The 23,215-nt window shown below is 53.8% G+C and overlaps 1 protein-coding gene across 5 annotated transcripts in view; it reads right to left on the bottom strand.

Moving 5' to 3' along the window:
* HNF4A (hepatocyte nuclear factor 4 alpha) overlaps positions 1 to 23,215 on the bottom strand; it is a 61,087-nt gene that overhangs the window by 3,909 nt on the left and 33,963 nt on the right. The window contains exons 1-9 of one of the 5 annotated variants that reach the window (XM_027622626.2): positions 21,525 to 21,769; positions 17,509 to 17,683; positions 16,299 to 16,393; positions 11,214 to 11,320; positions 10,335 to 10,490; positions 6,845 to 6,932; positions 5,800 to 5,955; positions 3,198 to 3,464; positions 265 to 417 (exon numbers count right to left, since the gene is read on the bottom strand). In XM_027622626.2, the coding sequence (XP_027478427.1) occupies positions 265 to 417; positions 3,198 to 3,464; positions 5,800 to 5,955; positions 6,845 to 6,932; positions 10,335 to 10,490; positions 11,214 to 11,320; positions 16,299 to 16,393; positions 17,509 to 17,683; positions 21,525 to 21,639 (1,312 nt within the window). In that variant the 5' untranslated portion in view covers positions 21,640 to 21,769. Of the gene's footprint in view, positions 1 to 264; positions 418 to 3,197; positions 3,465 to 5,799; positions 5,956 to 6,844; positions 6,933 to 10,334; positions 10,491 to 11,213; positions 11,321 to 16,298; positions 16,394 to 17,508; positions 17,684 to 21,524; positions 21,770 to 23,215 lie in introns of those variants that run through there. The other 4 variants (XM_027622628.2, XM_027622627.2, XM_027622629.2 and 1 more) reach the window with 4 other exon arrangements.

The raw sequence follows: 23,215 nt of genomic DNA, 5'->3' as shown, positions 1-23,215 counted from the left end.
ATTCTTATCCCAATGGACATGTTCACCCAATGGGTCCCTCATCCCAAGGACAGCTTCATTCCATAGAGGCTGTTAATTACCTCACTGAATAAATGGCCTCAGGGGAAAAACAGCCTTAACAAATGGACACTCTCACTCCTCACTCCATACCCTGGAGTGCAGAGAACTGTTATATCCCAGTTCCCATCTTCTAGACCCACCCATCCTGGCTCCCCTCTTAGGTCCCAACCTCATCCCTTTCTGAGTAGAGCTCAAGTTGCCCACCTGCCTGCCCCCTGGGTCGGGGCCACTCACACATCTGTCCATTGCTGAGGTGAGAGGGCATCGTGTTGGCAACAATGACGTTCGTGCCCATGTGTTCCTGCATCAGATGTGGGTGCAGGGGATGATGGGCATGAGGTGCATCACTGGAGGACCCTGCAGGTAGAGAGAGACTCAATAAGGTTGGAGAGTCTGATAAAGACCATGGGCCTTGAGGTACCTCTTCCTCAAGTGTGGCCAATCAACCTGTTTGTCCAATATTGACAGTGCCTGTTGGCTACCGATTTCTGGGTTAGTAAACTGGGGCTTAGCATTCCTATCCATAGGTTCCATGAGGGTCTTGAGAGGACCCAACAAACCAAGAGAACAAAAGTTAAAAGAAAGAAGGAGCGTGTAAGGAAGCTGTGAGATCTAAATATTATAATGAGTAGTGTATTGGTTGAATATGAATGTAACGGATTTAATCAATGGCTCTCAAAGCTCCATGGCATGCAAGTCCTTCCATTTGGTGCCAACTCACCTTTAGCCTTGTCCCCCCCGCCCCTTTCATACCTCTGCTTCAGCCAAACTAACCTACTGATAGCACCTGAGGATTCCCTGTACTTCCTATCTCTCCTTTTGCTCATGTTCCTTCCATGAAAGATGCTTTCTCCACACCCCCATGTCCACCAGTCCAAATTCCAGCTCAGATAATTCCACCTTTGGGAAGCCTTTCCTGATTCTCCATACTCCAGTGGGAGCTAAACCTCTCCTTCCTTGGATTTCCCATAGTAATTTATCTGTAACCCATCTTTTGGGAACGTCTACTTTTCTGTCCGTGAGCATTACAATTACAGATATATTTTTCTTCTCTTTGAGGGCCTAGCAAAGTGTCTAGAACACAGTAACTGCTTCAAAAACTGTGTCAGAATAATACCATATAAGATATAGTTTGTTAATGGCTGTGGTCAGTGGTGTGCCATGACGGGATTTTTAGGGCTTGCAAGAGGCCTCTAAAGTTTCGATGATAGCTATCAATATTGAGCATCCAATATGTGCCAGATACTGTTTTACAGCACTTTTCATGTTTGAAATGTGAATCCTCTCAACTTGAGTCCCGTAAGGTGGCTATCATTATTGTCCCATTCTACAGATGAGATTACAGGGCCCAGAGAGATTAATTATTTTACCCAAGTTTATCTGGCAACAGAGCACAAGCTCCATCTTGATCTTTTTTTTTTTAAGATTTTACTTTTAAGTAATCTCTACACCCAGAATGGGGCTCGAACTCACGACCCTGAGATCAGGATTTGCACGTTCTTCTGACTGAGCCAGCCAGACACCCCTGTCCTGATCTCGATCTCAATGACACCTGATTCATAATTCACAGGGTCAAAGTGAGAATGAGTTAGTAGTTCTCAACTGGGGGAGATTTGGGGCCCTCAAGGGACATTTGACAGTATCTGAAGACATTTTTGGCTGTCGCTCCTACAGGGGTGCTACTGGTATCTCATGGGTAGAGGCCAGGGATGTGGCTAAACAGTATACACAACAGCCCCCATAAAAAAAGGTTATCCAGTCCCAAATATCAGCTGAGGTGGCTGTTGGCCATACCATCACCAGAGACCGCATCACCTCCCAAGCCCTGAATTCACTTAGATCCCGACCCCTAACCTTCCAGCTCACTTCACTGAGTGCTATCACTGCAAAAATTCTCTCATCCCACCGTGGCTGTCAATTCCCTGATCCCCACTTCTTAATATCTATCACCATGGCCCCTAATTGCTGGAGTACCACGGGGCTGCCTTCCATCCTGAGCTTTGAACTCATCCTCCTGATAACTGCCTCCTGGATGTCTACAGTCCTCTTGAGGTTTGCCAAAGTCTAAATGGTCTCTTGGTTCGTCTCCGTGGCTACCACCAGCTCAGCCTCTACCTGTTTTCCCTCCATCTTCCTCATCTCAGTAAGTCCTGTCACTCGAAGGAAAAATGTGGGTTTCATCCTTGACCCTTCCCGTCCCCCCTCCCCCACATCCGATCAATCAGCAAGTCCTGCGTGTTCTTCCTCCTCGCCGATGACCCGGTTTATCCCATCATGCCTTCGCCCCACCCTCCACCGTCCTACCCCCGCCTTGGTGACGGTAACATTCTCAGGGGTCTCCTGCCTCTCCTGCACCCCTCTGAAACTCACTTTCTACCTAACATTCAGAGTAGTTTGTTAAAAACAGTAGTCTGATTTTCACTCTTCTTACAAAAGTAGCAATGAAAATGAAATCCAAATTTCTGACCGTGGCCTACACGACTGGATGCTCATGATTTGGTGTCTGCCCATAACCGTCTTCATCTCATGCAACACCCCCTCCCCCACCATCTCACAACCTTATTCTTCTTTCTCGAGCACACAAACCTCGCCTGCCTCAGGGCTTTTGCATGAGTTATTTCTGGCTGGAATGTTTTTCTCTTGGCTTTTAAATGTTCTATTTTCTTTCATCCGTTGGGTCTTAGCACAAAGGTCCCCACTCCAGAGAGGCTGTCTCTGTTGGCCAGCCTATTAAAATCGGCCCCTTTCTAGTTACACTCTATCGTAGTACCTGCTGAGTTCAAAAATGTAGTTATCCCCTTTATTGTATACTTGGTTACTGTCAGTTCCCACATGCCCTTATGCACACGTGCACGCGCACACATGTGCATGCACACGCACGTGCACGCACATTCCTACGAAACCTCTGGGAGGGCAGAGCTCTTGTTCTCTGCTGCATCCCCAGCACTTAGAACAGTGACTGGCACACACTAGGCTCTCAGTGCCCGAATAAATGGACCATCGTCCCCATTCTTGATGAAGAAACTGAGGCCCAGGTAGGTTAAGGGATGTGGGCAAAGCCACAGAAGAAAGAGGTGGTGGAGCTGAGAGGTGAGCCTCGGTGTGAGGCTTATCTCTTGCCAGGGAGCCCCGCCCACCTCTCAGCCCCTCCTGGGCCTGGCACGGACCTCCCAGCAGCATCTCCTGCAGCAGGTTGTCGATCTTGGCCATGCCGAAGAGCTTGATGAACTGGATCTGCTCGATCATCTGCCAGGTGATGCTCTGCAGGGTGGGCAGCAGGAGCAGAAGCTCACCGAAGCGGCCGCGGGAGTCGTACTGGCGGTCATTGATGTAGTCCTCCAGGCTCACCTGCACCTGGGAGCGCAGCCGCTTTATCTTGCCCGGGTCGCTCAGCCCCTTGGCATCTGCAATGGGAGGACATGGGCGAGGGCCCGACTGGAGCATCTGGGGAGCCAGGACCCAGATCTCCCCTGACTCCTGAGGCCCTGACGGGGGACCTAGTGGCCCAAGGTCACTTGCGGAGTCCTTAGCAGTGCTGGGACCAGGATTCGGGGTCCTCAAGAACCAGGGTACACACGAACGTATTTATAGCTTCCTGGATGCAGGCAGAAGCATTTCTGTCATATTTCCTGAGATGCAGAACTGGGAGATGGGGGGTGGGAGGGGGCGGGTGGGCAGGACTTCAGGAATGTACCCGTGAGGGCACCTAGCAACCTCCTCATTACACATGGGGAAAATGAGGCAGGGAGCAGGGGAAGGACTTGGCCCAGGTCATGCATCTAGCGGTTGGCAGATCCATAATGGGGACTTGGGACTCCTGATCACAGCTGAGGTCCCACTGACCAGACATCAGCATATGCTGCTTCTCTTAGAAGAGTCTCCCTGCTTCCCTCCTCCCTTGCCTGTGTCATCTTGGGGTCTCAGCTTAGGTTTCACCTCCTCCAGGAAGCCTTCTCTGTTCCACCCTCCCAAGCCTGCTTTATGAGTGTCCATCATGCCCCAGATTTCTGTGGTTCTTCTGTCACTACTGGCCACAGAGCACGTAACTGTCTCTTCCACTAGATTATGAGCTCTGGATGGGCAGGCATGTCTTATTTGTCGCTTTAAACCCACTACCTAGCACCATGCACGGTCAATATTTGTTGAATAGATAACTAGATGAAGGGATGGTTAGATGAATGGAAGGATGAGTGAATGAAAAAAATTTAAGAAAAGAAATAAATTCTAGATCCTTAACCTAGAAGGGGATTCAAGTGATTGTCCAATAGTTAAGCTCAACCTTCATAGAGGTCACGCATTTATTTCCTCTTTTATGGACAAAGTAAGTGGCAGAAAGAGAATTTCACCCACACTTCCAGTCCAGGGCTTGCTCCACCGAGCCACATTTGTGCATGACTTCATTCACTCAACAAACATTTATGGAGCATCACCTACATGCCAGGCCCTACACTACTAGGTCACCTGCCCCTCCGAGCCAGGTTGCTGACCCTGACTCAGCATCAATGATCTCCCCATTTTATTGAGCAATTACTATCTGTCCAGCTCCATGCTGAGCACTGCAGGGGATACAGCCTGGGTCAGGCTCTCAAGGAAACTAGAACCAGACATCTTAAACTCTTCAAGAAATGGGGTGTGTGGTAGGTAAGAATGTAGGCTTGAGACCTAGACAGTCTGTAGTTCAAATCCAGGCTTTGCCATTTCCTGGTTGTGTGACCTTGGGCAAACTAATCAATCTCCCTGTGCCTCAGTTCTTCTATCTGCAAAATGGGGATAGTAACGATTCCAACCTCAAAGGTACCACGTTGTAAGCAATAAGTGACATGATCCACATAAAGTATTTAGAATGGTGTCTTAGTGAGTGTTCCATGAACTATGGTCACCTCCCTCTTCATTACTGTTATTACCAGGGGTGATCTCCACGTAGGTGGAGCCCAGCACTAAGGGCAGTGCCTGGCATGCAGTAGGTCCCCTCTAATGTGTGAGGAGGGAAGGGAGCAAGCAAGGCTCTGGAGTCCAGCATCTTGATATTGTGAAATGAAGTCAGGCTTTGCACAAAGACATAGCTACAAAGCCATTCTTTAAAAATGCAAGTGGAAAGTCAGTAGATGGACTGGGGAGAGGAGCGTCCACAGCATATAAAGGCAATCAGTAGAGACACTAAAATCACAGTGAAAATTCAGGAAGATAGGAGAGAAAAGACGGGAGTGGTGAGAGAGAAAAGTGAAACCCTCAACTAGGGCAGGAGGAAAAATGTGATCAAAAACAGCTAAATCAAGAAAGAGACGGCTTAGCATTTTATTTAGAGCCAGAAGAAACCGTTAGAAGACTCAGAAATGGCTCCTCCGGGGGAGTAGGCTTTAGCACGGAAAGTGGGGTACATTTTAAGTATGTGCAGACATTGTTTTGATAAAAATTTTTGAGGGAGAGAAGAAAAGACGAAAGGAAAGAAAAGAAGGAAGACAGGAGATCAGGAGAGGAGGGAGGGAGAAGGGGACAGAGGGGAAAGGGGGAAAAGAACGGAACGAAGCCTCTGGAGTCCGTGGGCCTCGTCAAGTCACATCATCCCTCTGAACCTGGGTCTCCTTCATCTGTTAAATAGCTCATGCAAACGGCCTCGGCCAATTGTTGTACTGAAGAATGAGGCTGTCTGTGACTGCAGGGGTCCATAACCCAGTAGGAGAAGTCTGACGGAGGGCCTGGAGCATCAGGGGTGGGTGGGTGGGGGGGCGTGGGCTCTACCTGGGTCAAAGAAGATGATGGCTTTGAGGCAGGCGTACTCATTGTCATCAATCTGTAGCTCCTGGAAGGGCAGCACCAGCTCATCGAGGATGCGCATGGACACCCGACTCATCTCTGCCAGCTCTGGGCAGTGCCGAGGGACGATGTAGTCATTGCCTGGGTGGGTTGGGAAGGAAAGGGGATGAGGCTGCCACCTTGGGTGTACCCTTCCCCCAGCTTTGGACAGCCCTTGCCCTTTGCAGTTGCAATGCCATTGGTACCCACGGGAGAGGGCCCATGGAGATTGTCATGCCCATTTTGCAGACGAGGAAGTGGAGGCCCAGATGAAAGGAATGAGTGGCTTGAAGTCATTGGAGTGGGTCTGGAGCCTGGCTTTCTAGGAGCCTTTCATATCACCCATGCTCCATTCTCCAGTATGACCCATAAGACTAGTGACATTCAAGGGCCACTTGGGAGGCACCAGTGCATCAAGGTTAAGGGCCCAGATTCTAGAACTAGACTGCCTGGGGTTGAAATTCAGTTCTGCAACTGACTAACCATATATATTTGGATAAATTACTTTCTGCGCCTCCATTTTTTCATCTGTAAAGTGGGGATAAATGATAGAGATTACCTCATAGGGTTGTTGTATTAAAGGCGTAATGTTTGCAAAGTACTCAGACTAGTATCTGGCCCGTAGTGTGATCTATATAAGCATTTAAAATAATACATTAACACGCCACAGAAGCATAAGTGGCGCAGGCCGGGGGGTGTGCCGTTCCTGACGGCCTCTTGCCCCCGATCCAGAAAGCACATCAGAGCGCACGAGAAATTCCACGGATAACCCCGACTGTGCTCTAACTTTAATGCTGGAGAGCTTCCATTCCTTGCATCCACATTTCCTTGCATCTGAGTGGAGGATCCAATTGGAAACACTGGGAAAAAGACATTCTTGATCTTTCTCCCTCGCCCCTGCATGCCACCTCGGAACTCTCCTGTGCCTGGGTGCATTCCACCCTGGGCATGCCCTCCGCAGAGCCCTGGCTGGGGCAGGCAGCCTCCTTACCTAGAAGCAGAACGTCCTTGAACACCATGGACCGCTTGGTGGCTCCGAGCAGCAGGTGCTCACCGGCATGGGCTCTGAGCAGGGCCACCTGGAAGAGAGAAGGGATGGTGTCTGGCAGCTGCACCCCTGGGAAGGTGTCTGTACCCCCTGGGAAGGTGCTCCTGGCCAACTCAATGACCCTGGGCAAGTCAGCTTAATGCTTCCCTTGCCTTTACCTGCCTGAACTAAAAAATGGACATCAGAAAACTGCTGCTTCCTCCCATAACCGATAAAACCTGCAAAAGATTTAGCAGGAACCTGGAAGGAGAAAGAACGTGCACTCAGAGCTGGGAGGCCAAATGCTGACTTTATCTTTGAGCTGCTGCGTCCTTGGGCAAGCTCAGCTGCCTCTTCCCTCTGGGCCTCATTTCTGCGCCTGATGAAACTTACCGTTCTCAGTGTGTGTGTGTGTGTGTGTGCGTGTGTGTGTGTGTGTGTGTGTGTGTTTTCAGCAGAGCTTCAGTGCCTTTCATCAGACTCTCAAGAGGGTCTATGAGCCAGAAAGTTCTAAAACTGTGGGTCCTGAATTCCTGCCTATAGGCCAGCTGCAGAAGATTATGAAGAGTGCTTCATAAAATGCAGATTGTGAGGCCCTACTCCCAGAGACTCTGAGGCTGTATGTACGGGGGGGGGTGGGCCCAAGGATCTGCATTTAACAAGCTCCCCAGCCGATTCTGATGTGCAGTTGTGTTTGGGGAAATCACTGCTCTGGAAGATCTCCAGGACGCCTGTTCCCTTGACATTATAAGATTCTAGGGTTCTGAGAGTGAGTTCCAAGAGGTTGGACATGGATGTTGGTTCCCAAGGCCAAGTGTGAGTGCTGGCCTTGGCAGGGGATGAGCTTGACATATTCCTTCCCTGCAGAGAGACAAAGCAGCTTTGGCAGACTGAAGTCCGAGGCAGGGACCCAGCCAGGGGGACGTTGTCTATCCTTTCCAAACCATCGGCTTTGGGGCTTGCAGCGGGCCCAAAGGACAGCAACATAGCAGCTGGTGGAAGTAGGAGCCGGCTGGTGGCCTCGAGGATCTTGTCTGCCAGGCTGGGTTGGGGAATTTGGGAGCTTTTTTAGCAGTCTAAGCTAGGAAGTAAAAATGCTTTTGTTCATTCATTCATTGGACTGTTCATTCTTTCAGTCATCAAATGTTAAGTGCCTACTAAGCGACAGACACTTCGTAGGAAGGAAGGATGAGAGGGAGGGAGGGGGTGAGAGCCACGTGATAAAGAGCGATGGGACAAGAGGGGCTACATTAGATGCGGAGGTCAGAGAAAGTCACTCGAAGGAGGTGGCATTGTCTAGGGCATGGAAGGCACATAGTAAACATTCAATAAATACTCATTTGAATGAAGAAAGGAAGGAATGGGTGAATGAATGCATGAACGGGCAAACTCACTAACTCCCTCCCCAGATCTGGCAGCCACCTGCCCTTCTTCCTCTGTCCTCCCAGGGTTACATCTCGTGAGAATGACAAGAAAGAGGAGAACGGCAAGTAGCCTTGCAGGCGAGAGGCCACTCTCCATGACCAGGACAAGGGAGGCCAAGGATGCTTATTACTGAGCATTTCCCATTCACCAGGCACTGTGGAGGGCTTTGGTCATGGACCCCGGTGGCTCTCAAACCCAGGGGCAGAAGCCCTGGAAGCAAGTCCCAGCCCTGTGGCTGTCTTGCTCTGCAACCTGGGGCAGATACCTTTCCCTCTCTAGACCTCAGCCCCTTTATTCGATGCTATCCAGCCTCCTAGGTTTCAATGGATTGATGTCCAAAACAAATCAAGAAGTGAACAAACTTGGAAAGTGGTTCCTGGGGCAATACGGACAGATTTGGGGTGTCCTTTGGAGGACAGTGCCCCCCAGTTCTCCCAGGTGTGTCCCAACTCGCTTGGGCAAGATGGGCTCCTTATACAACATGAATGGGGAGCTGGGAGCCCTCCTGACATGGAGGCTATTCCGGGGGTGGGCAGGCGGGGTGGGGGGTGTTAATGATTGTCCCGTGTTGCTGGCCACCCATCACTGCTCTCTAAGAATGCTCTGAGCCCCAGCCAGGGAGGTTTGGGTGGGAAATCGAGGTTAACAATTGCTCAGCTTGGGGGTATCTTATTGCCCTGCTGAGCCCCTGGGAAGGAACAGAAGGGATTAAACATTAATACAGACTCTCCAGCAGAGGGGACCAGGGCCAGCACAGAAGGAGCAGGGGAAAAGGCAGGGGCAGCTTGGCCGAGATCCCCGGTCTGTTGTCCCTGCCAAAGCAGGGAAGGAGCCATGAGACAGAGCATCCGATCCAGGTCCCAGTGTGAGGGTGAGGACCAGCCAAACCAGTGTTTCCACAGTGTGTCCCACCATAGGATACTAACAGCTGTTCCAAGAGAGTCTGGGGCTTAAGGGAGTTTGAGAAGCCCTGGGTCCCACAAAGTTCAGTGCCTTCCTTGCCTGAAGGACTTCTCAGAAACCTTCACAGACCAACATACGTTGCCAGTGTGTTGTGCAAACGTGCAAAACAGAGAAGCAAATGCACCAGGAGCTGATGTCTGGGGCACTGTCCAAGTTTCCCTCCGAGCTGAGAAGGTGACCCAGTCCAACAACCCTTTCCCAGACAAGAGAGGCCTAGAGGTACCTGGTCAGGAGCGATCATTTGCAGTATCTCAGAAACTCATCTGTCCTCAGCTGTGCGTGCCACCCACCCCCACCCCCACCCCCACCCCGGCCGCACCAGCCTCTTCCCTCCCCCAGCACCCCCCAGGACAGTTTTGGTATTCCAAAGAAGGTACTTTGGGAAATAAAACGCTGAGTTAAACCATCTTGGTGGGATACAAGAATGAAAGTGACATTTAGGGAGGCCAGCTGTGGCCTGGGCCATGATGTAGATGCCCCATTACATGATTTATGCATTTGAAATGGTAATGTCTTTATTTTCTTCTGAAACTGATATTATAATTCCCACTTTACAGATACGAAAACTGAGACTCAGAGAGAGGAAACAATTTGTCCAAGATCACACAGAGCACCAGTCTCAGAGCGAGGGCTTTAGCTCAACTCTCATAATCCCTGGCCCTGGGGCCCTGTCCACATGCCCCCAGGAGAGCTGTCTCCTGCAGGAGTGCGGTGGCTAGGAGCCTGGACTTTGGAGCTTGCCTACCAAAGTATACTTGCATAGACAGTGTTCTAATCCCAGCTGTGCTGGATACTAGCTGTGTGACCTTGAGCAAGTAACTTAACCTCTCTGTGCCCCAGTTGCATCACCTATAAAATGGGACTGATAATAGTACCTAACTCATAGGGCCGCTGGATGGATTAGATGAGTCAAGATTTGTACAGTGCTTTAAACAGCTCTGGGCACACACGAGCACCATGTGTGTTCTGTTAAACAGATTCAAACTAATCCAAGGCTATATCCCAGGTAGGCCAGCAGGACCCACCTGCCCAGCGTCCCCACTGCCTGCAGAGTGTCTGCTCTCACCTGGTCGTCCAGAGGGAGCTCGCAGAAAGCAGGAATGTACTTGGCCCACTCAACGAGCACCAGCAGCTGCTCCTTCATGGACTCGCACACGTCTGCGATGCTGGCGATCTTTTTCGCCCGAATGTCTCCGTTGATCCCGGAGACAGGGGAGGTGATCTGGTGGAAGTGAAGGACAATGCTGGGGATGGCCAGGCCCTCCCTACAGTCTCTGCCCCCTGCACAGAGCGCCACCCCCCACCCCCACCCCACAGATAGTTTCCCTGTCGGGAAAAGGGGAGATGGACTGTGGATGCCTCTCAGCTCAGGAGGAAACTCGGGGGCAAATGAAGAGAAGGAAAGATGCTGACGAAGGCAAATATGAGGAAGGAGGGCTCCCGCTGGGCCTCCACCGGGTGCCTGCCCCCCCACTTCCTCCTCTGCCAGCTCCTCAGAACCCCAAGGATACCCTCAGCCTTATAGGAGAAGCAGGGGAAAAAAGTCATCATTCTCATCTGACAGGTGAAAAAAAACCACAACCCAGAGAGGTGCTGTGACTTGCCCAAGGTCACACAGCAAGGGATGGGCTGAGCCCGTTTGCCAAGCTGTCCACTTGTCCACTAATCTGTTCTGTTGGGGCTAAACTGATCTCAGGCCCTCAGTGAAAGCCAACTCTGCCTGGCCTGCGGAATGTGTGCAAAAGGATGAACTAGAAAGTGCCACAGAGCACCAGGCCTGGGTTCGAGTTCTGTCTTTGCTACTAAATTGGCTCGTTTCCCTTCTGGGATATCCCAGGGCCCTTCAGACTGTTGCTCCAGGGCCTGGCTGGGGAAGACAGGGGTGGAGGCGGGACTCCTCTTTGGTGTGTGGGACCGCCAGGTGGGTGGAGGGTCATCCCGATACCTGCTGGGACAGGACCTCGGCCTGCAGCAATGCACTGATGGAGGGCAGGCTGCTGTCCTCATAGCTTGACCGGCGAGTGCTGATCCGGTCCCGCTCATTTTGCACAGCTGTGAGGGGGCAGAGAGAGGTGAGGATGAGGGGACAGGGGTGGGGCGGAGGGGAGGGTGGTCCCCTGACTGCTGAGGAGCAGATGAGGTGTGAGGGGAGAGAGTCTGACCCAGAAGGACATACTGCAGGGCTGACCTGGAGTAAAGGAAACACGGTTGGAGGTGGGAGGAGGGGTCTTCCGGGGGGCAGAGCCTGGATCGGCATGCGGGAATGAGGGGAGACAGATTCCAACCCAGAGTGTGGAAGAACCATCGAAGCACCAGAAAGGCCCCCCAGCACAACGGGGTGCGGTGGGAGTGATCCACTGGTCCCTGGAGGGATGCAACATAGTGACGCCTTGGCAGAGGGTTTAAGATGGGTCTTGAGTACTGAAGAGGAGATCTATCTAGATGACAGATTTATAAGCTCTGTTTTGGAAAAGGGTCCCTTTTGTTCCAGATAAGTGTGTAAAACAAGGAAAATGAATGGCCCTGGGTGACATAGAGATGGCCCAGGCATTCCTGAACACCGAGACAGAAGGCCCGGAAAAGGGGATCTGGAGGTTCCCACCCCCCCCCACCCACCCCCCCCCGCCCTGACAGTCTCATCCATCAGCAGGAGGCTAACCCTCCCTCTCAGAGACAGCACGAAAGAGCCCCGGCTCCTTCCTGCCCCACCGCTGGGCTCTCCTCCAGGAACTCAGAGCCCCGGGCCTCCACTAGGGCCTCCCTACTAGGGCCCCACACCTCCCTGCGCCTCCGCATCCGTGTCAGCCCTGGCCTAAGATAGAAGATGGACCTTCTGCAGCCCTGGCCCCGTCCCCTGGAGTCCAAGAGGACTCACTGTGGAATGAGGCTTTGCTGAAGCTGGCAGGAGGGAGGGCGAGGCGGCAGGAGACCCGGTGCCTGTCTGGAACTTGCCACTCACTCTCTGTGCTGGTACAAATCACATCCTCTCTTGGGGCCTCGGTTTCCCATCTATAAGCTTGTCCGTCTCTCTTTCTCGGACCACCTCTGCTCAGACCCACATGCTGTCCGAACCCCCGGCTCCAGGCTGGGCCCTGCTGCCTCTTCCCAGGAGCAGCTCAGGCTCTCCTCGCTGGTCTCTTTGCTTCTGGCCTCGCCCTGACTGTCCGGGCACCTCTCCGAAGACGAAGCAATCTGCTACAACCGAACCCGGTCACATCCTCCCACTGCTCAAAACCGGTGACTCCCCATCTCATGTGGAGCGAACCCCTTTGTCTCCGATCCCACTCTGCCCACCAAGCTGCCGCTGCCCCCCTGCCTGGAATTCTGCTTACCCCACAGCTTAGCTGCTTCTTCGCTTGGCGCCTGGCTCCGTGCAAATGTCACCTTCTCGGAGACACCTGCTCTGACCACCCTGTCTGATGGGGCATTCCCTCCCTCAGGCTCTGCCCTTTATTTCTCCTGCTTTCTTTCTCTTCGGGGGCCCTTATTGTAGAATCTCTTGTTCATTCCTTTACTCTCTGTCTCTCGATGGGAGGGAAAGCTCCAGAAAGCTAGAACTCCGTTCCTCTTCACTGCTGCAGCCCCAGCGGCTAGCACCTAGCACCGGAGCTTGGCGCACAGCAGGTGCTCAAGAAATGTTTGTTGAGTGAGTGAAAGAAGCTCCGATTCCTAGGTGGGCCCTATTTCTCAGTGGAACGTCCACATGCAGCCATTCAACTTTCTCTTGATTTCACACATCGTTGAAATCAGAGAATGAAAGCCAGACAGTGTAAACCGAGCCCCGGCGTGAGTGGCCTAGGACAGTGGTCCCCAGGTCGGAAATCTCTCCTGACACCCACTGCCCCGGCCAGGGCCAGCCGCCGGGCCGCTCCCCTGCACACGTGGCGGCCCTGCCCGCGACACCCCTCCCGGCCGCCAGCGTCCGCACCCACCAGGGCGCCGAGGGGAGGCGGGCCCAATAAAAGGGCTGCTGTCAGCAGCTGCAGATTGGGCTCCCCAAGGTTAGCCGGTGTTATCAGTGCCCAGCGCGAGCTCAGTCACGGAATGATGTTTTCCAAATGTTTGCTCAGTATTAGCAGGGTCGGGGACCTAATGTAACTTCTATTGAATATTAACCGACCCGGCCAGAGACGGAGAGGAGGATGAGCCTGTCTTCCCAGAGAACCCCTGGACGGGGCCCATGGCGGGGCTGGGCCGGGGTTCTGAGGAAGGGCCCATCAGAGTGCCCCTGGCCCACAGCCAGCCTGTTCCTGCTGCACCCCCGGCCCGGCTTCCTGGGTGGGCTTCCATCCAGGGGCTGGGCATTCGTCCTGGGTCTGCCAGCCGAGCCCCAGGTAGGTGTTGTCTCAGGTTATAGGACAGAATCTGAGACCTGCTGTTGGGCTGACTGACCCCCAGTTTTCTCCCCAGAGTCTTTGTCCCTTCAGGGAACCCACTTCTGGCCACCGTGGAATATCCTCTGGCCAAAGCTCACAGGCCTGTGGGATTTGGAGCCCTTCCCTGTGGTCAAGGGGAAGTCTCAGGAATCTAGACCAGAGACGATGCCCCCAGGCCGAGCCCTCCCAGTTTCAGTCCAGGGAGCTTGGTGTGTGCCCAGCTCAGGGGAGCCTGACTCCACCCGATCATGTCACCTGTCTGGCTTGAATTTCCCCATCTGTAAAGTAGGGAGGGGGTGGATTTGGTGACCTGGCCTCTATCTGCCCAGTCCATAAATCCTGTTGGCAGCACAGGCTTTCCTGTGGTCAGGGACCACTTCAGGTTTTCAATTCCTGAAACCTAAGGCTATCAGAGAAGAAAAATGAAATCTTGTCCCAGCTCTCCTGATCACGGAGGCTTCCGCCAAGAATCTCTCTTGGCTTTGGGGACTTCCCACCAGACTGACGAGGGGTGTCGGGACTACAAGACTTTGGTAGAACTGGTAATACTCTGTCTTCCCAGAGCTTGACCACCGTGACGACCGAACACATGCCCCCCAGACCTATTCTCGAAGCCATCACACAACTGCAGGTGCCACGATCTTCCGGTTGACCGAAGCATGCAAATCAGCACCAACACTGACCAGCTCACACTCACATGCCATCAGCCAATGCTCCCATCCTCCTGGCCTAAAGCCTCCTTCCCTGAGCCAAGAAGCTCGGGCTATTTTCGAGGCTACACTAAAGCAGAATGGCCTGGGGCTCTCCCTCCCCTTCCAGGAGCCAGGATACCTTGGCAGCTCAGGTGGAGGACCAGGGAACAAAGACACATGCCCCCAGGGGGACTGGTTGATCAGTGAGTGGGTCGCTGGACTCCCAGAGCTGGAAGGCATCATTATCATCTCCTCATTTTACAGACGGGAAAACCGGAGTCCAGAAGAAATGTCTCCAAAGTGACACCCGTGTCAATGACTCTGGATGTTTAGCAAGAGACATATATAAAGACTGACCACGTGCAGGCACCAGGCCCCGTACAACCCCTAGGAAGGCTGCCAATCCTTTTCCCACCTGCCTGCCACAAGGCCTGAAATTTTACTGCGAGAGCTTCATGCTCTAGAACCTGACACCTTAGGCTATGGGGGAACAAAACCACTGGCCATGAGACCCAAAGATCGTGAGGCCCGTAGATTGTATGCTGTCTTTCCCTTGCCTCCTACTGCTCATGCATGAGTTATAGTTCCAGTTCTCACATTCCTCATTCCACAAGGTGGTACGCAGCTTGAAGGAGAGGGTCTCAACCCCACCTGAAAACTGGGGAGGCTGGAGGGGGGTATTGGCCTTTGAAAAAGCCCCCTCCGAACTGAGACCCTGCCCCCCCCCCCCGTCCACCCAAGATCTGGGCGCTATCGTTGTGGAGTTGGCAGCAGGAGGGGGCCTTGGAGCCCACCCAGGGCCTCACAGGGGTCAGTAGGCCCAAGTCCCCAACAGGACTCATGAGCTCAAAGCAAGGCCCTGCAGGGACGGCACACAGACCCACTTCCTAGGGAGAGGACAGGGGAACAGGGGCTCCGAGGCAGAGATTGGGGGGGAGTGCCCCTCCTTCACAGTTGGCTCGGGCAGCTGGTCCCAGGTTCCTGCCCTTCAGTGGGGTGTGTGTACAGGACTAGACCAAGGGCCGGGCTGGTGGGCGAGGAGTGAGGGTCTGGTGCCAGAGCTGGGGAAGGTGAGTGGAGGGGAGAAGGAGATGGAGTACTTAAAGGATTTTTGCTTCCTGAGCTCGGGCTGCAAAAATTGTAAACGTCCCTGAGGTCTGGAGGTCACAAAGGAGGCAGCGTCGAGGTATCGCCAGACAGCACCCAACTCTAGTCTGAAGCACCGGGGGCAAACCTCAGGTCTTGCACTGAGCAGCTGTGGGGGCCTCAGGCAAGCTGCCCAACCATTCTGGGCTGCAGTCCCCTCCTCCAGGGAAAGGGAGAATGACCATAGTGCCAGCCACACAGGGCGCCACCTCACTCGTAGAGAAGCCCAGCCCAGTGGCTGGCGGTTACCGGAGGCCTGTAGAGGACTCTATAAATGTGCTCTGGTCTTCACCTCCACCCAGGGCAAGTCTGATGCCTGGTTCCCGCTCCGCAGAACGTGAAAACTTTGGGTCACCCAATACGCAAGAGTAAAGACTAAGGAATGGGGTTGGGGGGGCACTTGTCCCGGGGACAGGAAGCTCAGGAAGAGAGACCCCCCCCCCACCCCCATGGCCCACATTTGCTGAGTCTAGGTGGCAGGCACACGGACATTTGTAATGTCATTCTCTGCTCTCTTCCTCTTTGCAACAGTATATTAAGAGAAAACGCCCAGCTGGGCTGCCCGTGGCCATGGGGCATGTAGGGAGGGTGACGGCTGGGAACCTGAGTAGCCCAGAGTGAGTGCTTATCTTTTTCTCAAGACCAAGCCCAGCCCCGCCCTGTGGCCAGATTGCCAGGCCCTCCCTCCTCTCAGCCATTAGCCATTCACCCTGGGGCCTGTCACCAAGTCATAAAGCCTGGTCGCAGTTGTAAATGGCTGGGGGGGCAGGGGTACGGGTGGGGCAGTGGGGCGGAAGCAGGAGGACGGAGGCTCACCTTCCTTCTTCATGCCAGCCCGGAAGCACTTCTTGAGCCTGCAGTAACGGCACTGGTTCCTCTTGTCTTTGTCCACCACGCACTGCCGACTAAATCTGGGGAGGGCTCAGATGGTCAGATGCAGAAGGCACAGCCCTCCCAACCCAGGGCTGAACTAGAACGTTAGCCATCCCTGCCTTGACTCCCAGCCTCCCTGCTAACCACAAGAAAGGCCTCTTTCGTGAACTCTCTAAGAATCCATCCCTGTCCTGCTGAGGCTTGGAGAGGTGGCACGTAGCCTGGGATCACTCAACCTGATGGTAGAACTGGGTCAGGAACTCTAGCCCCTTGAGGACGGGGGCACTGCTCTCTCTCCCACATTCTAGAAAAGTCCAGAGCCCCTGGCAACCTTCTGGTTATGGCTCAGAGCCAATATGTGCTCGGCCTAAGTGACTCTCTGGAGGGGGCTGTAGGCAGAGGCAGTGCCCCACGGGTGGTGAAGGGCAGAGCCCTGAGTGTCAATGGGGGCTCTGCCATTGATTCAAGCTGGATGAACCTTGGACAGATTCCTGGCCCTCTCCAAGCCACAGCTTCCTCATCTATGAAACAGGAAGAATCATAGCAACCGTGTCAGAGGTGTGTCGACAGGTGGAATGAGAAAATAATGGGGATGGGACTTGGCACAGCATCTGCAGATGGCAACTCCTCATAACTGAATGCTATTATTTTATTATTGTTGTTACTCAGAATGGGAGGTTCTTTCAAAGGAAGGATCCCCAAGGCCTTGGGAAGCCCTTGGGGTAGGTAGAAAGGCCGCAGGCCAATCCCCTATTTGCCCCAGGAAAAGCACCAGGCTGGGGGAAGGGCCCCATCCTCTGAGGCTTCAGAGGAGGCTTGATGCCAAGCCTCGTGGATCCTCATTTGCTAAATAGGAAAAATAACGATGGGCTTGTAGGGCCAGTTAAATACATACAAAGACTCAGTATGTCTGACATACAGTAAGTGCTCAGTAAAGGGCAGCTGGTAGCTTTATGATCAGTGAATGAGGTTCCTAGAATGGATGTTTCCATCTGGATCCCTGAGGCTTAAGAAACCAGAGGAAGCTTAAAGGCCTCAGAAAGCAGATGCCTGCTTTCTGCCAGAAAGCAGACAGACTCTGGGGAACATCATTAGCCCAAGCATACCCATTTCCCAGCTAGAGAAATCAAGGCTCTATGCAGGGGCTCCTCACCTGCAGGAGTACATGTGGTTCTTTCTCACGCTCCTCCGGAAGAAGCCCTTGCAACCGTCACAGCTCGAGGCACCGTAGTGTTTCCCGGTGGCCCGGTCCCCACAGATGGCGCACAGGGCGCTGACACCCAGGCTGTTGGGTGCGTTGAGGTTGGCACCTTCTGATGGGGATGTATCTGCACCAGAGGAGACAAGCGTGAGGACTCAGGAGGGCCATGCTCCCCTGGGGGCTTAGGTACAGAAACCAATATGAGCATTGTGGGGATCTCCCCCACGGGGCTTCAGCCTTATCCAGACCCGGGTGCTGTTCCCACTCCCTCAATGACCTTGGGCAAGTCCCTTGGCATTTTGGAACTCCTGTTTTGCACTTATTACTTAGGGATGGTTGTGACAATCACTTCCCAGCGTCATTAGTGAGGGTCTGCTACTCCACGGTGGAGACTGCTAGGCCCAGCTTTTTCTGGGAAGTAATGAAAACTTGACCACCACCTAGGATGCATCTGAACCTTACAGACCCTGACTCACTGGGCCCATACACCCCCAGCATCTGCTCAGAACCTGCTCAGGTCGTATCCAGAGGCCTTGTAAACTCTCCCAGGGAACTGGAAGACATGCACCAAGGACAGTGGTCCATTTGTCCTCCTGGGAGGGTCATGGCAAGGTTCTGGGGATCTTTCAAGTACCACCTGTCTCAGGCAAAACGATTGCATCTATATAAGTCTGAGAAGGGGGATAAGAGACAGGCGGCAAAGATCTTGGACGGGGTGCTTGGGGTCCTTGGGTGCTAGTGCTGGTGCTGCCACTACCTCATCTGTGACCTTGGGCAAGTTCCTTTTCCTCTCTTCAAGTTCCCCCTGGGCCTCAGTATCCCCAACTGTAAAAGGCAGTAGTTCAACTGTTCTGGTTGTTTGCAATTTTTTTTTTTTTTAAATTTCAGTAGCCGAACCATCTTTATGTAACCAGATCTTCCATCAAGGATAGACAGACCTCTTGGAGATGATAAACGCCATGGACCATCTCTCCAGAAAAAATGCGTGCAAATGCACACCACACAGTCATACATACACGTGTTTCCATGGATACCCTGAGTCTGACTTTGAATTCCTAGGGAACACACCACTGAGAACTGGAGAGGGGCATCGTGCTGAAGTTAAGGACACACATGCTATAGCCCTTCTGCCAAGCTTAAGTCTGAGCTTGCCTACTTCTTAGCTGGGTGACATTGGCTGCATGAGTTTACTCCATGTCTTTGTTTCCTTGCGTGTGAAATAGGGAGCATAATAATCCCCTAAGACAGTGAATCTGTGTAGGTGACATGCTCGGTACATAAAAAGCACTGTTATCAGCATTTGTGAAGGAATATCTTTTCTGCAGAATCAAACTCCTGGAGCAGATGACGTCTGGCCTTCAGGCATAAGCGGACACCGCCGCGTCTCATCTCTGCTGTCGCCTGGCTGACATCTCCTAGATTCCTGAGGGTGCCCAGAGCTCGGCCCCCTCCACTTGGTGAATTATTCCTGGAGATGGGGATAATTGTTAAGCCATGTTGGTGCCCTTTCTCCTTCAGCCTCACCTCCCTCAACCCCTGGGGAGATATGACCCCACAGCTCCTGGCCGTTCAGGTGGAGGCTGCGGCGGGGGTTCCTCCATCCTGCGCAGAAGGGGCTGGGTGCTGCTGAGCGTTTCACCTCACCACTGCATTCGGCAGACAGGCTCCATTCTCTGGGTGAGAACACCAAGGCTCAGAGAGGACCAGTGACTTGCCCAGGGTCACCCCACTCCTGCTAAGTGGAAGAGCCAGATTTACAGCCCAGGTGTGCCGGATGACTGTGGCCCGTGCTGGACGACTCTGGCCCACGCTGCCCTTGCTAGGGTGTCTGCTGGGGCTTCTGATGAACAAAGACCCTGCTGTTGCCGCTGCTTCCAAATCAGGGGTGGGAGATAGGTGGGGAGCTCTCCATGGAGAGCTGGAGCCACCAGCTCAGGAGGTATGTAAAATGTAATCCCAAGACTCACACCCCTTCAAAGGCCAGTAGAGAACGCAGACCCTTCTTACGGATGCCCAGTGTCCTTGCGATGACCCATGTGGGGCGAGGACCAGCTACCAGTGCTGAGCACCAGGGGCCTCAAGTTACTGAATCCTCCCGTTAGCTCTGGGAGGCAGGCGCTGTTAGGCGTTCCCATTTGACAGATGAGGAAACAGAAGCTCAGAGAGGAGGATGGCTTGTGGAGTTCACACAGGTAGGAAGGATCTATGCCCGACTTTTGAGCCCAGATCTTTCTGGCTCCTGAGCTGGAGGCTGTGCTATCCACGGGACTCCCAGTGGTGGCCTCTGCTCAGGCGCACGCGACCCCTGGGAGGTGCAGGCTCTGAAGGGGTGACAGGGCTGGCCCCAGGGAGTGGTCTGGGGCTGGGCAGTAGCCAGGAGTGTGACAGCACACAATGTCCCCACGGGGTCACACGACACCCTGCCTAGTGCAAAAGCTTTTTGTTTACCATTTGCTGTGATTTTCCCCTCAATTCTCTTACATGGACACTCCTCAAAGCTGGCCGGCCAGCAGGCCTGCTGTGATTAAACCCATTTTGCAGCAGATAGAGAGGCCAAGCAAGGGAACAGGACGTGCCCGAGGACGCACACTGGGTCCACGGCAGGAACAGGTGAGCAGCAGGTGAAGCTGACCATGGGCATGGCAGGCACATCTTACTGACTAAGCCGATCTGACCACAAGCATCACAGACCTTGGCTGAAGCTGCAGAGCCATGGAAGGAAGGCAGGTGGCAGGCTGACCTTGGTCACCTGCCACACACCTTATTTGAGGCTGGCCTAAGGCCTTTCCCCTCTAGAAGCTTCTTAGCTTCCAGGCTTCCTCCCTTCCCCTACCTCCTTGGGGAGGAGAACCTCCCACGCCAGCTTCAGATGTACTCTTGGTGATGTGGGAACAAATATATAAACCTGGGGAGAGACAACGTGGGCAACAAAATCAGCTCAGAGAGAAGTGGACGTGTGGCTCAGGTGAATCTCCTTTGGCAAACGGCAATTATCAACGCCCTGCATGTCATGTCTGCATAATCGAGTTTAGCAGAGAGTACTGATCACCCCCCAGTCCAGGAACGTGCACCTGGACAGGAGCAGGTACAAACAGGGGCACAAGACAGAATGCCCAGAGAGGACATCCATCCAGAAGGCACAGGGCACACTAACAGATCCGCATCCACAGCGCCTGTGTGCGAACATCCACAGATAAACAGACATATACTCACTGCCGCTTCCGTACACAAGCAAGACAAACACACGCACCTCTAGAGACGCCAGTGACACAGACGCAGTAATCAAATACAAATGGAAACGGACAGAACAGGCACACACAGACAAATGAACACAAACATGCAAATGGATTCCCGGAGGCACATACATGTTTGCCAGCACAGCACAGAAACCCATGCATGCACACCTAGACGAGGCCATGAGAGCAGCACGACACACTGCTGATTGGCATCTCACTGAACAGAACGTCTCTAAGAACTCCATTTTCTTTTTCTAAGTGGGGCGTTCACCCCAGGAGTCCCAAAGACACCCAGTGATGCCTCCATCCAGAATCTCCAGGGACAGAACATACCTTTCTATCTCTCTGGACCTAAGCCCAAAGGGTTCAGGAAGGGGCCTAGTCGGGCCCAAATACTGCAGCTAGACGCCAAGGGGGAGGTCACCATTATGTCGCCGCTCCCAGTGACGCACTGAGCAGAGATAGCCTTGAAGTACCAGGGACCAGACGGGCCAGACAGGAATACCTGGGATGCACTTTTGCTGGAGAGTTGCCCACGCAGGCCTCCCCTCACCCAGAATGCCTCTGGTTGCTGTACCTGGGCACACCTGTTTCACCTGGCGACACCTATACTAACCTCTAGGCCCGACCTGCCGTTTTCTGTCGTTCTCCTCCCAGCCCAGCATTGAGTGCCACAGACCCACTCCCCAGCGGCACACCTGGGCACACCTGGGCACACCTGCCCCCACCTACCATTGCCCATCGTCAACACCTGCACATTCTCGAACTCGAGGGTGGTGTAGGCTGGGTCCAGCGCGGCACTGTAGTCAGCCATGTCCATGTCGACGAGGGTTTTGGAGAGGCGCATCCTCCCCTCCCACACCTCGGCCACTCGCCCTGCCCAGGATGCCCACCCTGAAGTCTCCAGGCAGAGCCCCGGCCCCCGCCCTCCACCCTCCCCACCGCCTCCTCCCAGGGGCCCTCTCTGCCTTCCTGCGTTTCAAACCGTCCTCTGGGAGGATCTGCCGGGAGTCTTGGCCTAGCCCCTGCGAAGGGGTGGAGGCTCTGCCGGGGAGGGGTGGGGGTTAATGGTTAATCGGCTCCCCCACTGGCGGAGAGGCTGGGCGGGGCTGCAGGGATTTGGCTATTTGCTGGTTTCTGGTGGACACTGGGGTGCTATTACAACAGTTGGGGCCCTACCTCCCTGATACTCAGTTATGGATTTCTGTAAGGCGGGCACACTAACTCACCAGCACTCATTTGACCCCTGACTCAGCCACCCGCCCCGCAAGTCACTGTTGCCCCAAGTGAGGCATTCTAACTGATACGCTGAGACACTGACAGCCCACCTCCAAGGTGCCCTGATTCAGTAACTTCCCAAATCATTGACTTCTACCCTCAATGCTCTCGAGGAGATAAAGCTGCCTTGTGGCACATGAATTCAAGGCCTAAATCCCAGGCCCCAGACACCGATCTTCTGGATCCTCCTTCTGGGAACTCCCTTCCAGGTGCCCACCTCCCTGGGGCGTAGCATGGACTCACCCCGGGTTCTCCTGCCCTGCTCCCCACGACCCCCGCTGTAGCCGCCACCAGCCCCCACAGCAGCCAGTTGTTCAGGCCCCGCCAGACGCCGTCCCCCAGTGCCCTCACCTCCTCCTGCTCCCTTCCCCACCCCACCCCCCCCCCCAACGGCCGGAGACTTGCAACCCCACAGACCTGGATTACACTCAGGCGCCTAGCCCCTACCAATCATGACTTTGGGTAAATGATTCTCCTCCTGCAGCCTCAGTTTCCTCCTCTGTAAAAGGCATCATCGACCTCAAACGGTGGCTCGAGTATTAAACGAGATGGTATCAGGCAGCACCTATCGAGCGTACACCCCTCCTCCCCCCACCATCCCATTTCTATCTCCTTCTTCTCTCCACCCTTCGCCTCCTTCGGAGGGGCCTTCGTGGGCCTGTCACCCCAGCAGTCGCACAGCGCCGCACACTTAGGTCCCTGTGTTTGCTTTAATGCTCTGCTGTGGCTGAAATTCTGAGTGATTTCTGAAGGAGGCGCCCTGCAAGTTCTGCAGCTGGTCGTGCCTGCCTTCTGCGGCGCTCACCCTTTTCTCGTCATGCCCTCTGGCCCCATGGGCCCTCGGCACAGGCCCTGCCAAGAGCTCCCCACGTAGCCCGGGAGGTGAGGTCACAGTGCAGGAGGTAGAAAGTGCAAGCAAGGGCAGAAGGGTCTAGACTTGGGAGCCTGGGAGTCTGTCCTCTTCGGCCAGCTGGAGCAAGAGTGGGTCAGTTAGTGACAGCCGATGGGCGAGTGGCGGGGGGGTGTGTTAGTGATGGAGTGAATCAAGGAATGAGCGGGTGAATTAGTGAAAGAGTGAATGAGTCAGTGAATGAGTAAATAGGTGGCGGGGTTGCTGTGTGGGCAAATCAGTGGGAGAGGCGGTG

Source organism: Zalophus californianus, chromosome 8, assembly GCF_009762305.2.
Source record: "Zalophus californianus isolate mZalCal1 chromosome 8, mZalCal1.pri.v2, whole genome shotgun sequence".
NCBI lineage: Eukaryota > Metazoa > Chordata > Mammalia > Carnivora > Otariidae > Zalophus > Zalophus californianus.
This window is presented reverse-complemented; position numbering and strand designations above follow the sequence as displayed.